This window comes from Corythoichthys intestinalis, chromosome 4, assembly GCF_030265065.1.
Source record: "Corythoichthys intestinalis isolate RoL2023-P3 chromosome 4, ASM3026506v1, whole genome shotgun sequence".
NCBI classification, from domain to species: domain Eukaryota; kingdom Metazoa; phylum Chordata; class Actinopteri; order Syngnathiformes; family Syngnathidae; genus Corythoichthys; species Corythoichthys intestinalis.
Window position 1 is genome coordinate 387,395 of NC_080398.1, and position 12,299 is coordinate 399,693.

Below are 12,299 nucleotides of genomic sequence, written 5' to 3' on the forward strand. Positions count from 1 at the left end.
CTCACTCATACAGTAAGTCAGAATATACAACCCCTAGCAAAAAGTATGGAATCACCAGTTTCGGACAAGCACTCACTGAGACATTTTATCATGTAGAACAAACTCAGATAAAAAGCTTGAATTTTTGGGGGGAATTTTTTCAAAAATGCAACTCTTTAGCATTCAGAAACACTAAAATAAATGAATAAAAAACATTGTGGTAGTCAGTAAATGTTGCTTTTACAGAGCAAGAGCAGGGAAATAAATATGGAATCACTCCATATTTACGGTCAGTGGCAGTGTATCAAATACTTGTTCTCCCCACTGTATGTTTTTTTAATCCAATATAGCTCTTTCAACATTTTGGGCTGCAGACCCCTGATCTAACCTATAAAATGAGCTTCCACAGCTCTGTAATTGTATTTTTTTAATATTACTTTTCTACTATTTGTTTTTTTTGTTGTTGCATAAAATGTATTGTTCAATATTTAATTAAATACTACTAGAATATATATCTGTTCAATCTACATTCATTTATTTCATAGTGTGTCATTCTATAGTACTGTCTACCATTTATCTACTCACTTCCAAGCAAATTTTAATCATATCTTTGATAAATATAGTAAAGAAACACAAGCACACAAAGACGAGTCAAAACTTGTTTTGGGGGGATATTTTTCTTCATTTTTTTCCATTTCTGTCCGTGTGCACAATCAAATCTTCACAGTACATTCTCGTCTCCGCGCCCCTCGCTAAATAAATAATACACCCCTTTTGTTGTCGTGTGCGGGTGGCCTTGCACAGCAGGGCCGTAACAAACGGGGGGGATGCGGCAGGGTGAAGTGGTGAAGGTGGGCGGGATTAAAGGATTGGGTGAAGAAATGAAACTTTTTTTTTTCTAAAAAAGGTGGAAGAAATGTATTACATACAAGATATTCCCTTTCTTTCCTGGTCACAAAAGTCGGATTGGTCCTTTTTGATTGGCAAGCGAATGAGGTCTCAGAGAGAGAGAGAAAAAAAAAGGCTAACAATACGAAACATCGGAAATGTAACGTGGACTCTTCGTGAACACGCACACACTAGCTCACTCATTCATTCGCACATCATCATAATTATTATTATTGACATTATATTCTACTATGAAACATTCAAGAACGATCACTACAGTCCGTGTTGGCTGGTTCGCAACAGCCAATCAGAGCGTGAGGAGAGCGGGCCTTGAGGAATAAATACTGTAACGGTCCCGACTAAGTTGTCTTCTTGTCCCATTTTTTTTTCTTTAAAAACACCAAAAGATTGACGCCGTCTCGGAAGGATGAGAAGCGGCGTGAGAAAACGTCGGAGGGAAAAAAGTTGATGGTTTGGCTTTTGGGAGGCCCCACCTGTGGGCCGCCGTCCGGCTGTTATTGCTGGGTTTCAAGTCAAACAGGCGAGAGAGGGATCGTGGGTAATGTGGTTCCCTGGTGTGTATTTTGATGGAATTGTTTTCTTATAGCGGGCCGTCCGAGTGGGCGTGAAGGGGTGGACGGTACCGTACAGATTGGGCTCAGGTGTCCGTCTCGGCTGACTGGTCCTGGTGGACATCCGGGACGGTGATGCCTTGGTGGAGTTTCTCAAGCGATTGCTTCATCTGTGAAAATGGGGGAAAGAGAAGACGATAATTTTTTAAAATGCTTTTCACAAGTTCAATTTTTTTCTTTAAACTTGGATTTGAGTTCTTACACCCTTTTAAATGTCAAATTGAATGCCTTTTAAGATTTTTTTTTAAGACCTTAAAGTGCATGTGACACGAAAAAGCATGTTTATTTCATAATACACGCGGTATTCTGTGCTCCTTAATGATATGGACCGCTTGGATGTGTGTGGAAGCGATCGCTATATTTATTTAGTTTTTTTAATTGAATCCCGCGCCATGAAAATGAGTGACTTCTGGCTTTGGTCTTGCATTGAGGAGGAGGACGCTGTGACGTGTACGGGTGAAGGCGTCCTCTTCACTAAACAGCCGTACTGTTGTGTATGAGGACGAAGGATTCAGCTGATTTTGCGGATTAATACGTTTATTTTTCGCATCACGCCAGCCAAACGGCTGCAGAAAAATCTTGCTTTATGAGGGAGAGGCGTGTGCGCCTTTTTGGAGTTTCAAAAGGTACCCATTTACCGTGGATATTGGCCAAAACAAGCCCTACTACTGTGGGACCATTGGACTAACGAGGAAGTGAGTAAACATCTTGTTTTGTATTATGTCAAATATTAATACAGCGATTACAAAGTAAACATTACAAACTTTCTTTAAATAAAGGACTACTTACGTTTGATCATTGATAGGCATGTAAAAACCTCTCCTCGTGCACATTAGCTGCACGTTAGCTGCACAACAACTGCAGCCGCCCTCTTCCGGGGAACGAACTGTAAACTGCTCTCCGCCGGGCGGTTTGCCGAGCCACGAAGACAATCGACAACCCAGTCGTCATGTCAAATAATCCGGGCTAGTTATGTGTGATTTTCCGCTTCGAAGACTTTGAAACATCACTCGGTTCGGGTTAGCATGTCGGCTAGCTGTCACGGCTCTTGGTTTGTTTACATTCTCCGAAGCAGGGGAAGGGAAATGACATACGTCCGATTTAGGTGTCATAAAATATCGTTCGGGAGTTGCGAGAGTAAAGGTAAAGTCGACAGTTTTGACCATTATGGAGTAATTTTGCCATTTCGTCCTGAATAAGTGCATTTTTATCATTTCATATTCCATTTAGCACAAGACTGTTATTTGTCATGACGATGGCATTTATTTAGCAATTGGGGAAAATACTTGGATAAAAAGAATATCCTGTAAAAATATTGAAGTAAAGAGACAGAAACAATGACATTTTGCAGCTCTCTTCGTCACGTTTTCCTCGTTCTGAATAATTCCCCCTCAATGGGCTGAAAAGTAAAACCGATGAGCCCAGTCTCCCGCTGACGTCATCCACCTGTTGGGGATGCTAGAGCCCTATAATGGTAGGCGTGGCTAACCGGCAGATTAAAAGACTAATTTCTCGTCATCTGCGCTTTGCTAAATTGTTGTATATAGTCGAATCGTCTCAAAATATGATTCTAATTCACATGATAATGCTATTTAAGACTTTTTTTCTCCTGTCGTATGCTCTTTAAAACATAATTTAAGACCAAAACATGTCGTAACAATTTCAGATGAAGAAAAAAAACTAATATTTCCACTATGCGCAAGTCTTCTCAAATAGTGGGACATGTGATCTCGGCAAACACACTTTTTGCCGTTCTAGATTACAAGTGTAATCGCACATCCATTGAGTGGGTGGCAGTGGCGCTCTCATTTTCAGAGTGTGTACAGTATTTTTGAACCAAACAAGAGCACACAGCAATGAGCGCTGGAGATATGAAAAGCTAAGACGTGGAACTATGACAAAGCGTATGTAGCGTTTGACTTTTACTTTTAATACAGTAAGAGACAAGCAAAGATCAGTCTGTTTACTGTGTATAAAAATGTTGGCAGCGGAAAGCAGAAAGTCAAATCAATTAAGATGTCACTTAAGGACAGTCCCCAATAACATTATTTTCAGCAAAAGCTTGCCAAATATAGCCAACAATCGCTCCGCTTTGTTTCGTAGTGTTACATCAGTAAACTAGCGAGCACTGTTGGCATCATATAAGGTGGCATACCAAGTTGCTCAGTGCAAAATTCCCACACCATAGCAAAGGAGCTGATACTGCCTCCAGCAAAAATAAAAACTGTCCCTTTCTCCGATGACACTCATTTTCGTTGTATTAATTTTTGTTTTGTTCGGTCAAATTGTCCTTGTGAGTTAATGTTGCTAAACAATTTGTTATCATTCTAGGATATTTTACAAAACAACTAATGAATGGAAAAAAAAAACCTTTTCATCCTTCTGCTGTGAACTGGAATGAGTTTCTCACAAGTAGACGACCAATCCATTTGAAGTGGGAGGGTGGCAGCGAATTTGTTGATTCGCTAACACTCTCCCACTTCAAAGACGTCTGTGGCAGACAATGAGTTAATTTTGGGGCACTTCACGTGAATTCTTGTTGATTTTCGCTCACTTTCTTTTCCTTTTGGGGCATTTAGAGGTCAATTCCTGTTGATTTTGGGTTACTGAACAGGAAGCAACTCTAGAACGTCCACAAATGAATAGCAAGTGACTCAAAATCAACTGGAAGTAACCTGTAATTGCCCTAAAATGAACTGGAAGGGACCTGTAAGTGCCCAAAAAATAGAATGCTCTGGTTTCAGTGCCAATGACGATGCTAGACGTCTAATCTATCTTTGACTCTCCAAAAAAAAAAAAAATGGCAGCCAGTGAGCTAACGTAGACACTATTCTAATGGAAGATTTTGGAAGCAACCAATTGGTTACCTTTTTTTCTTTTAAATTTAAAACAGCGACACATTTTTAAAACGATATATCCATTTTTGGCTGGTGGATATCGATAACCTTTTGTGCAACAAAGTATCCCGATATATCACCTTTTCGATATATTGTCACACCCCTAATTATTAGACCCTTAAAATCAGATGACTGACTGATATTAGAGCTGAAACGAATACTCGAGCAACTCAAGTTTAAAAACTGATCAGAGTAATTTTATTCACCTCGAGTAATCATTTATTTTGACAGCATCACGTTTTGCTCTGACTACTTTTAATGGGGGACAACGCGCTGATGTCACGTGCGTAGAGGAAGAAGCCAAACCCCCCCCCCCCCCAAAAAAAACTTTCTGCAGCCGACAGCCGCTACAAAAGACGCCAACATTGCTAAATACAAGCCCGCACGATGCTACGTTGGTGGCAGGTAGCGTCTGATGAGTCTCATAGAGATCACATGTATGTTGAACTAGATGAGCAATGACAGACTCGCCCGCGTCTGGGCAGCATTAGTAAACAGCCGCCATCTTAAAGCAGTAGAGCGCTAAGCGCTAATAAAGAGCGCTAATAAATAAGATTAACGTAACTGTCACTAGCTCAAGTAACGTTAGCCCTGCGGAGGGCTAGGTTTCTATTAATTATGACCACTTTCGATGCGTGGCTAACGTGTCTTACATACAGGCTTTAACATAACATAGCGTTGTGGAGTGATAAGGGTGTAAAATAAAAACTCAATAATGCTAACTATCAATTTTAGCTCAGTAGTCATTGCTGGATAAAACACCAAGTAGCACTGGTCCCTAATGTGCTCCAATACAGCCTGTATCATACATTTATTTTGAAATCTGCAAAAACTCAAAATCCTATCAGGACTTACAGTTTAGACTAACTTAAAACTTAACTAGAACTTAAAAATGGCTTGACACAAATAGAAATTCAATTGAAACACATGGGGAAAAAATCCTTACTTTAAAGTGAAGTAAAGTGTGTTATCAAGCGTAACAGCTTTTTTAGGGCTGTCAAAATTATCGCGTTAACGGGCGTTAATTATTTTTTTAAATTAATCAGGTTAAAATATTTGACGTAATTAACGCAAATGTCCCGCTCAGACAGATTTAAATGACAGTACAGTGAAACGCTCACTTGTGTTTTATGGAGCTTTGCTGCCCTCTGCTGGCGCTTGGGTGCGACTGATTTTATAGGCTTCAGCACCCATTACATTGAGTAAGTAATTATTGACATCAACAATGGCTGGCTACTAGTTTATTTTTTGATTGAAAATTTTACAAATTTTATTAAAACGAAAACAATAAGAGGGGTTTTAGTATAAAATTTCTATAACTTGTACTAACATTTTTCTTTTAAGAACTACAAGTCCCTCTATCCATGGATCGCTTTAAGAGAATGTTAATAATGTTAATGCCATCTTGTTGATTTATTGTATAATAAACAAATACAGTCCCGTACTGTACCATACCGTATGTTGAATGTTTATATCCATCTTGTGTCTTATCTTGCCATTCCAACAATAATTTACAGAAAAATATGGCATATTTTATAAATGGTTTGAATTGCGATTAATTACGATTAATTTTTAAGCTGTAATTAATTCGATTAAAAATTTTATTCATTTGACAGCCCTAATATATACTTCTTAATAGGACTAGTTGTTATAGATCCCAAAGTAAATTAATCAGCACATATATATATATATATATACATACACACGTATATATATTTTTTTATTAAGATCTAAAATTTTTTGAGTGAAAGCAGTGAATTAGTCTTTTTTTTTAAATTCTAGTTCATCTGAGATGCAATTGTTGGCTGTTTTCAACAATATACCTCGAAAATAAAGACATTGATTGACTGAAAATGGTTCAAGATTAGATGAAATGTCTTGCTTTCTCATGTATATTTATAATTGCTCTTCACCTAAAAATACATTTGTTTTATCCGATTAATCGATAGAATTTTCAGTCGATTACTCGATTACTAAAATATACGATAGCTGCAGCCCTAACTGATATACACAAATGTGAGAACTGGACATACCTAATTGAAATTGAACAGTTTGGACAAACCCGGACTAAGGAATCAGTCCAAATGATCAACATCATTGACAGACACAAACCTGGTCTAGAAGAGCCACGGACGACTGCAAAATCTGCTGCCACTTGCTAAGTTGCGCCTGGTGAAACTGTCTCTGCAGCTGTAACACCTGAGCCCACTCCCCTGCTGTCTGTGGAAGAGGACTGAGAGTGGAAGAGATTTTCATTTTATTTTTTGCCAGGTCTCATGTTTTAAGTATAATGCATAATCAGTTAAGATGAAGAATGACCTATTTCACTGCACATGCAAAGAGGCTAACAAAGTCTGCCACGCTCGTGCATATACTCACATATAGGTCACACGCCTAGTTCTTGGTTAAAAAAAAAAAAAAAAAAAGTATTTTAAGTTGACCTGCGTATAGGTCGCACCGCAATATGGGGGATAAATAAAACATGGCACGTTTTATTATTTATTGGATGTATTTTTATTTAGTAACAACTTACATAGGTAATAACTAAGTCCATAATACAAACAATGCCAGTGTTGTAAATATAAAGTTTCTAGTTTTTGATTCTTAACCGTCTTACGGTAACTCTTTCTTATCATGTTTGGAAGCCTTAAAAAAACCTGAGCATTTCTCCCACTTTCAAAAAATTTTCTCATCTCATCAGTAACAGTCATTTGTGTCAAAACCACGTTTTTTTGCTCCATCCGAGAGCACCCTCTTGAGGTCGCTTGGCAACATTGTTGTGAAAGCCAAGATGGCTCCACAAAGTACACAGATGCACCCATGGCCGTGATCTTGGTCTATATTTCTGAAGTACTGTTTGTCTAAAGTACAGTGCATATTTTTGTAACTGTACGAAATGTTTTTTTTTAATTTTATATTAGGCATTTGTAGATTATTTTGAGCGTAACCCATCTGTAAAGTTCGCATTTGTAGCAAATGCTAAGTTGTATGCTTTTTCAGCTTTACGACAACCGTATCGGGCTATTTGTCGCACCCGTATTTTTGGGCAAAAATTTTGGTGACAAAATTGCGACCTAACCGTGAGTATATCACGTAATGCAATGTTAAGTGAACATTTAACACTTACCGTTACCGTAAATACTCTTCCAAAAAAATTGAGAATTTTGAAAAATTCATTGCTTGAACATTTTAGATATTTAAATTAGGGCTGTCAAAATGATCGCGTTAGCGGGCGGTAATTAATTTTTTTTAACTGATCACCTTAAAATATTTCGCGCAATTAATGCACATGCCCCGCTCAAACAGATTAAAATGACAGCGCAGTGTCATGTCCACTTGTTACTTGTGTTTTTTGGTGTTTTGTCGCCGTCTGCTGGCGCTTGGTTGCGCCTGATTTTATGGGTTTCAGCACCATGAGCAATGTGTAATTACTGATATCAACAATGGCGAGCTACTAGTATATTTTTTTAATGAAAATTTTACAAATTTTATTAAAACGAAAACATTAAGAGGGGTTTTAATATAAAATTACTATAACTTGTATTAACATTCATCTTTTAAGAACTACAAGTCCTTCTATCCATGGATCGCTTTAACAGAATGTGAATGTTAATGCCATCTTGTTGATTTATAATCGTTTGACAGCCCTAATTTAAATCAAAACCTTTGATTTGTACAAAAATAAAGACCTGTTCTGTGCTTTACTGTTAAAGCGCTACATTTTTCTTGCTAGTTAACATTAAGGGCACACTTTTTACTTGAAATTTATTTGAAGCTATATAATATACCCATATTGTTTCACCACCTAGACTTTCCGTGGTTCACGGCTCGGTTTTAAACATTTTTATAAACTTTTTTCTTTAATCTGTCTAAAGAACTACAACTCTGTAAAAAGTTTCACAGATTCAGTGTCATAGTAGTTGTATGCTATTTGTAGTGTGTATATAAACATTACATTGTATCTTAAGAGTTAATTTACTGTATAGTGAAAATATAATGAATGATAGCTATTCACTACAACTGTCCATCCGTCTGTAGTTATCATGACTTTTAATGCGTCCGTGAACTTCCGTTTAATTACTTTTCACTTGCTCTTGCCTTGAAAAACAAGTAGGCAGTTGTTATATTAATTGCCCGTTTGAGTTTCTGCACTGTGTTGCGAAAGCAGCTGGATTCATGGAAATGCAAGCGCTAGCAGGAATGTTCAAAATCCTGTATGTTTTTAGGTGCCCGACCTAGTTAGTCATTTTTCTCTAGTATTTCATCTCGTAATGTCAAGATGACCCAATCCTTCCTGCGAAATCCAAAATGTCACCACAAGTTGACTTACTCACAAGAGGAATGTGAAACCTGCCTTCCTCTTTAGCTAACATTTGATGTTACCTTTCACTTGTTCTTGACTTGACATAAAAAAATTGGCAGATATTATAATTATCGCTTGTTTGGAGTTGGCGTTAAGACTTTTATGGAAGAAAAATAGTGTTGCGCAAGTGTGTCATTTCTGGCAATGATAATGCTAGCATGTGGTTTGTCTTATTTGAAGATTATCTTATCTTTTAACGACATGCTAACGCATCTTTCCTGCAAAATCCAAAATGTTGCCTCACAGACCACTTACAAGAGGAGTGTGAATTCCTCCCCATCAGCTAGCGTTACTTTGACGCGCACTTTAGCATAAACCGTCACACGGGTACCTGGGTGAAATGTAAAACAAAAGTATATCATATTTTTCAAACTACAAGTCGCACCAGCCATAAAATGTGCAATGAAGAGGTAAAAAACAAGTCGTATTCTTGGGGGAAATTTATTTGATAAAACAGGTGACAACAGGCTGAATAAGTGTACAGTATGCTAATGTTACGTGACGCATAAGCAACGAACTGAAAACGTGCCCGGTATGTTAACGTAACATAGCTATTTAAAGGGAAGTTCAGAATTTTTGACACTAGGCCTGATTTCAGGTTTTTCTTCGAGGGGTTTAATTAGTCGGAGTTGATTTCAACAAATTCCTTTAAGTTTGTCAGTTATTTGTTAGTTTCAGGGCTGTCAAAGTGGCTAAGCTAGCGCGAGTCAATGGTGCCTGCTAGGCATGCCAATAAAAAAAATGATATTAACAAATCTAACACTGTCAAATACATTCAAAATGCAGATCATTGCTCGAAATACCCATGCGGCCAAAACAGTGTCACACCAAACTGCCGCAATTCAATTCATTCTGCAGGACTTTTTTTTTTTTTTTTAAGATGCGTAATGCAACCTTAATAGGGAAGAGTGCTTTAGCCACTCGTGCTCAATCTGCTAGGCAGTCCCGTTTTCCCCTCAACAAAAAAAATACAGTGCTGCTCAAAAGTTTGTGAACCCCCTCAACATTTTGGAATTTTCTATTATTTCAACCTGATTTCCTAATCAATCAATTCAGTAGTTTTTTTGTTTTGTTTTTTTAACAGTTGTGTTGTCGAGACTAAATTAAAAAGAGTTTTCATCAACTGATGTAGGTGCAAAATTGAACTGTTTGGTCACAACCAAAACCGCCATGTCTGGCGAAAAGTCAACACTGCATACCACCAAAAGAACCTTCTCCCAACAGTGAAGCATGGAGGTGGGAATGTCAAGATCTGGGCTTGCTTTTCATCCTCAGGACCTGGACAACTCCACATAGTCCAGGGAATCATGAATTCTGAGGAATATTGTCAAATCCTAGAACATAACCTGACGCCATCTGTTTTGAAGTTAAAGCTTGGCAGAAGGTGGATCATGCAACATGATAATGATCCAAAGCATTCCAGCAATACAACCAAGGAATGGCTGAAAAAGAAGAAGATTCGTGTTCTGGACTGGCCCAGTCAAAGTCCTGACCTAAATCCCATTGAAATGCTGTGGCGGGACCTGAAGCGAGCAGTTCATGCCAGACGCCCATCAAACCTCTCTCAACTGACTGCGTTCTGCAAGGAAGAATGGGCAAAAATCCCCCAAAGTAGATGTGAGAGGCTGATTAGTCACTACAGACACCGTTTGGTTGAGGTAATCTCTGCAAAAGGAGGCGCAATATCCTATTAACTGAAGGGGTTCACATACTTTTGCACACATGATATCTGAGTTTTTCTTAAATCAACCACTTTTGTTAAATAAAGAATGACAATATAACTATTTCTTTTGTTTCAGTCCATTATTTGGAATGTCAGTATTGTGGATTTGGGTATAACTTAACATTTAATAAGGTTATTTTAGTTTTTTTTACAAAAAATCTGACCATCGCTGTGGGGTTCACAAACTTTCGAGCAGCACTGTATATATACAGTATACGTATATCGGTGAAAAAACCAATGTGATATCAGTCCGCCCAGCTTGACCAGACAGCCTGTGCCCTGCAGAGCTGCTGGATTACAAAGGTTGCTGTTTATACAACAATTATTCTGAAAACATCGCCAACACTATTGATTGCATGGGTCATCAGTGATTCTCATTCATGCATATGTTGTTTTTCATTGGTATGCCAAGCAGGCACCACTGACTTGTGCTAGCTTAGCCACTCCAGAGCTATGACACTACCAAATAACTGCATGGAATCTAAGTTTTTTAATTTGTTTCTAAGATTAAGCCTAATGTCAAAAATTTTAAACGTCCCCTTTAAGAGTTTAGGTAACTATAGTAGTGATGCAACGATTAATTGATTAACTCAAGTAATTTGATTAGAAAAAAAGATTCAAGTATTCCTTTAATTAAAGTGGCGTTGTAATGGTTTGTTTTAAATGTTTGCATTTAGTTTTATTGATTTGAGTGGATACACTGCCCTCTAGTGGCGACAGTGAATATGACATAACTCATTCCACATGGCTAAATCCAGCTGCTCCCTGTTAAGACCAACATAAGCTAAGTTTTTGTTTGAGCTAATGTTTTAATGCACTCGTAATTCCGTTTATAGGTATATTTACCCTTTTTTGTGGGAATATGTGTTTGAGCCATTTGTTAAGAGCATTGTAAGAAAAAAAAAAGTTATCATTTTATAGCATTTAGGCTAACGGACCTTTGCTATGTAAGTTAGTCAATTGTTCCTTTGTTGTACTTCGATCCTCATATATCTATTTTTTTTCTACCGTTTGAGGCTCAGCTCAGCTATCTTAATTTTTTTTTGTTCCTTATCCGATTACTTGTTCCTAGTTCATCGATTAATCGACTACTAAAATAATCGTAAACTTAATCTGTAAACTATGGCATAAAGAATATGCTAACAAGTTTATTAAACCGACAGCATCACTCCATTAACGATAAGCTATTTTTTGTTTTCTTCATTTCAGTAAGACCAACTTCCGCATTTCTTGCCAACTCCAAACTTTCATTCTGCTGCTCGATTACAGTTTTCGACTGCATAGTTCAATACATATGATTTGGTTTTCGGTGCCATTTTGTCCAGCCTTTCTCAGTTGTTTTTACAAGTTACCGCCATTGTTGAAAAACAGGCTTTGAGCGCCCTTTTGCAGTTTAGTGTGAAAATAACACGTGAAATGATAAAATAATGTGTTAATAATTTCACACATAAATTGCTCCAGAGTATAAGTCACACCCCAAGCCAAACTATGGGGGAAAAAAACGACTTGTAGTCTGAAAAATACGGTAAATAAATATCTTACAGATGACAATGTCAATCGATGCTTTGCGTTTCCATTGGTTGATTGTTTAACCTATCAATTAGATTGATGATTCACGCCACAAAAAGATCACTCTCACCTGTCTGCCACTGAAAACGAGTGCCACGTCTCCAGTGTGTGTGCGGCCCGCTCCAGAGAATACAGTTTGTAGAATAGCAGCATGTTGAGCGCCACCAGCACCACCAGACTGGTAAGAAATACACACACGTTAGCTTAAAATTGCTAGCAGCTGTCAATGTTTACAGTAAATGCCAATG

General features: G+C 37.8%; 1 protein-coding gene across 2 annotated transcripts in view; it reads right to left on the reverse strand.

Moving 5' to 3' along the window:
- Positions 1 to 637: 637 nt before the first annotated feature.
- Positions 638 to 12,299, reverse strand: part of LOC130914791 (protein Aster-A-like) — a 62,361-nt gene continuing 50,699 nt past the window's right edge. Inside the window, exons 18-20 of one of the 2 annotated variants that reach the window (XM_057834299.1) lie at positions 12,122 to 12,229; positions 6,509 to 6,629; positions 638 to 1,609 (exon numbers count right to left, since the gene is read on the reverse strand). In XM_057834299.1, the coding sequence (XP_057690282.1) occupies positions 1,526 to 1,609; positions 6,509 to 6,629; positions 12,122 to 12,229 (313 nt within the window). In that variant the 3' untranslated portion in view covers positions 638 to 1,525. Of the gene's footprint in view, positions 1,610 to 6,508; positions 6,630 to 12,121; positions 12,230 to 12,299 lie in introns of those variants that run through there. The other variant, XR_009062997.1, reaches the window with a different exon arrangement.